This window comes from Rhinopithecus bieti, unplaced genomic scaffold (genome assembly GCF_001698545.2).
Source record: "Rhinopithecus bieti isolate Rb0 unplaced genomic scaffold, ASM169854v2 scaffold_41721, whole genome shotgun sequence".
In the NCBI taxonomy this organism is placed as follows: domain Eukaryota; kingdom Metazoa; phylum Chordata; class Mammalia; order Primates; family Cercopithecidae; genus Rhinopithecus; species Rhinopithecus bieti.
Genome location: NW_016816871.1, coordinates 93207 through 96945, shown reverse-complemented (window position 1 = coordinate 96945; position 3739 = coordinate 93207). Strand labels below are relative to the sequence as shown.

Below are 3739 nucleotides of genomic sequence, written 5' to 3'. Positions count from 1 at the left end.
AAAACACTTAAGAGTATCTTAGGAATTCTGTACTGAAGTTATCCTCACCCAGGAAGACCAGGTTTCTGTAGTTCTCTAACATCACATTCCTATATAAATTCTGCTGTGCAGTGTCCAGGCATTGCCACTCCTCCAGAGAGAATTCTACGGCCACATCCCTAAATGTCAACACTCCCTGAAAAACATACAAACACACACACACACACATTTACCAGGTGGCCAAGGGCAGAATTTTTAATTTGACTCAAGGTGAAAAGAGACACTAAAGAGAACAGGTGCTGACTTACAGGAGTGACTGAAATCATCCAATTAAATAATGCTCTTTTCTTTTTTTTTTAAGGCAGAGTCTTGCACTGGAGGCAATGGTGCAATTTCGGCTCACTGTGACCTCTGCCTCCTGGGTTCAAGCAATTCTCCTGCCTCAGCCTCCCAAGTAGCTGGGATTATAGACACTTGCCACCACACCCAGTTAATTTTTGTATTTTTAGTAGAGACCGGGTTTCATCATATTGGCCAGGCTGGTCTCAAATCCCTGACCTCAGCTGATCCACTGGCCTCAGCCTCCCAAAGTGCTGGGATTACAGGCGTGAGCCACTACACCCAGCTGAAAATAATTTTCAATGCAGAAATATTCTCTGATGTATTCTCTAACTCTGAAAAAAGAGTGCAATAAGATCCACAACATCAGTTTATATATGATAATTTTCTGGATAATAAAGCATAAAATTAAGGACATGAACACAGGCATATACATTTTAGTGCTATATTTCCATAATAGAGAATGAATTCTGTGTATTTTGAAACTAAAAAAATATGTTGAGTTAGAAGCTATCTCTCAAATTTAATGTGTACAATAAACTGGAGATCTTGTAATGGAGATTGTTTCTTCCAGATAATCTGGAATAAAGTCTGAGTTTCTGAATTTCTAACAAGCTCACCAGTAATGCCAATGATTTTGGCCTAAGAAGAATACTTTATCAAACATCCAGTACGTGGAAGAACCTGTGTTTTTCCCAGTTTTTCTGGACTATAAAGGAAGATGAAAGTATTCATTTTCCAAGGACAGATATATGCAAAGAAATCTTAAGAAAGAGGAGCAGCTGCCAGATTAAATTTGATAGTTTACACAGATCAGCTACATAAAGATACTTAATAATGAGGAGATTCAAAAAAAATTAGCTGGGTATGGTGGTGGTTGCCTGTAGTTCCAGCAACTTGGGAGGCTGAGGCAGGAGAATGGCTTGAACCTAGGAGGCAGAGGTTGCAGTGTGCCAAGATAGCACCACTGCATTCCAACCTGGGTGACAGAGTGAGACCCTGCCTCAAAAAAGAAAAATAATAAAATAACAAAGAAAAAATAATTAACTATATAGTAAAACAATCTGTCACAGGGCTCTTATCCAAGTGAACATCAACAGCAGTAGGACAAATTTTTATGATGTGCTGATACACCCAGAAGAACACAGCATCACTGCTGAAATATTGTTCCCAAAAAGTATTGTTCCCATAAAGTAAATTATAGGCTGGCTGGGCGTGGTGGCTCACACCTGTAATCCCAGCACTTTGGGAGGCTGAGGAGGGCAGATCACCTGAGGTTGGGAGTTCGAGACCAGCCTGACCAAGTTGGAGAAACTCCATCTCTACTAAAAATAAAAAAATTAGCCATGGGTGGTAGCACACGCCTGTAATCCCAGCTACTCGAGAGGCTGAGGCAAGAGAATTGCTTGAACCTGGGAGGCGGATGTTGCAATGAGCCGAGATCACACCATTGCACTCCAGCCTGGGCAACAACAGTGAAACTCGGCCTCAAAAAAAAAAGTAAATTATAGGCTGAATGTAACCATACAGAAGCATCAGTTTTATGCAAAGTTCAAGATACAGATATTTCCCATTTTCTATAATTTTTAATAGTAATTTTAAGGAGTCTTTTTTGAGCACCCTAGAGAGCAGTTATCTCCTGATAATTATCTTTTGAACTTTCTGGGTAATAAATCTCATTTTTTTTTTTTTTTTTTAGACAAGAGTCTCACTCTGTCACCCAGGCTGCAGTGCAGTGGCATGATCTCAGCTCACTGTAACCTCCACCTCCCAGGTTCAAGTGATTCTCCTGCCTCAGTCTCTGGAGTAGCTAAGATTACAGGCACATGCCACCATGCCTGGTTAATTTTTGTATTTTTAGTAGAGACAGGGTTTCACCATATTAGCCAGGCTGGTCTCAAACTCCTGACCTCAGGTGATCCACACTTCTTGGCCTCCCAAAGTGCTGGGATTACAGGCGTGAGCCACCACACCTAGCCCTCATCTTGTTTAAATAAGCATTTCCTTAATCTCATTTCACATAGCACTAACGGTAAACACAAATGGAGCCTCAACAGTACCTGTTCTCCATCTTTACTAAGGATTCTTGCTTTTCCCTAATAGGAATATTAAGTATCCCCACCTTCTCATGTTCAACAGCCACAAAGGAAACATTTTTAATACCGCAGATCATGAATTAATGGTGAGAATCCTGCATAGCATATAAAAAGCCATGATGTAGAGAATTTAGAGAAGGCTCTAAAAGAAATATTTTTTAGAGACACTAATTTTAAAAGTAGTTAAACTCATTAGGGAGGAAAAACACAAAAAAAGTAAAAGTTTGCAAGTACTAAACGTATGGAACTCTGGGAGGCAGGGTGGACACAGATCTCAATCTGAGACATGTTTAGCTAAAAAAATACGTATTTTTCCGTATCTCCTCCTTCTCTGGGACTCCTTTTCAGTTGAGATCCTCTGGACAAATTACACCTGCATCTTGAGAATACACCTTTAAAGGTGTCAGTACCACCTGTTTACCTGCTACCACCACACCCACAGGCAGAAGTACCAAGACCTGCTGAAAAAGTCCACCTATTTCTGTCCTTTATGACATGAAAAAATTCAGGAACAATGAGTTGTTCCATGAAGATAGAAATGTAAGTTTCTCCTTTTCAGTCTTCAGGTGCTCTCCCCTGCCACAGACACCAGCAATCTCTTCTACAGTAATGAAAATATGGGCCACGCTGCCCTGTTTATACCAAATCCAAACAGAACAGGCCCTATGATCACCCTGTAGTAAATAGGTGAAACTGAACTCTCATGAGTGTATCTTCAACCCCTCATACTTGATTCTGGCCTCACCTTAGAGTCACATGAAGCACTTAATTAAAACATGATTGTGTCCAACAATAAAAAGAACCGTGGAAAGAGCAAAGATATTTCTGTGAATTGGCAACGTAATTTGAGTATCCACACCTAAGTAATCCACATTACTTACAATGGCAAAAACTGTAGTAACTTTTGCACCAAATGAATAGAACCCTGGGTTTATAACCACTTAGCTAAGCATTGCCTCTCAAGCTTTGATGAGCTTATAAACCACTCAGTAATTTTAGTCCCTCTCTATGTAATGTGATTCTGCAGGTTTTCAAAGAGTACATGAATGTGTTTTGTTTTGTTTTGTTTTGTTTTGTTTTGTTTTGTTTCAGAGGGAGTCTCGCTCTGTCACCCAGGCTGGAGCGCAGTGGCCTGAACTCGGCTCACTGCAAGCTCCGTCTCCCGGGTTCATGCCATTCTCCTGCCTCAGCCTCCCGAGTAGTTGGGACTACAGGCGCCTGCCACCACACCTGGTTAATTTTTTGTATTTTTAGTAGAGACGGGGTTTCACTGTGTCAGCCAGGATGGTCTCAATCCTCCGACCTCGTGATATGCCCGCCTCTGC

General features: G+C 41.0%; 1 protein-coding gene across 3 annotated transcripts in view; it reads right to left on the bottom strand.

The window, feature by feature from the left end:
- Positions 1-3739, bottom strand: part of LOC108517454 (protein ZNF738-like) — a 28971-nt gene that overhangs the window by 17872 nt on the left and 7360 nt on the right. For 2 of the 3 annotated variants that reach the window (XM_017855391.1, XM_017855392.1), the window contains exon 2: positions 49-175. The exons of the other annotated variant lie outside the window; for it this stretch is intronic. In XM_017855391.1, coding sequence (XP_017710880.1) covers positions 49-175 — 127 coding nt within the window. The remainder of the gene's footprint in view (positions 1-48; positions 176-3739) is intronic. 3 annotated transcript variants of the gene reach the window in all.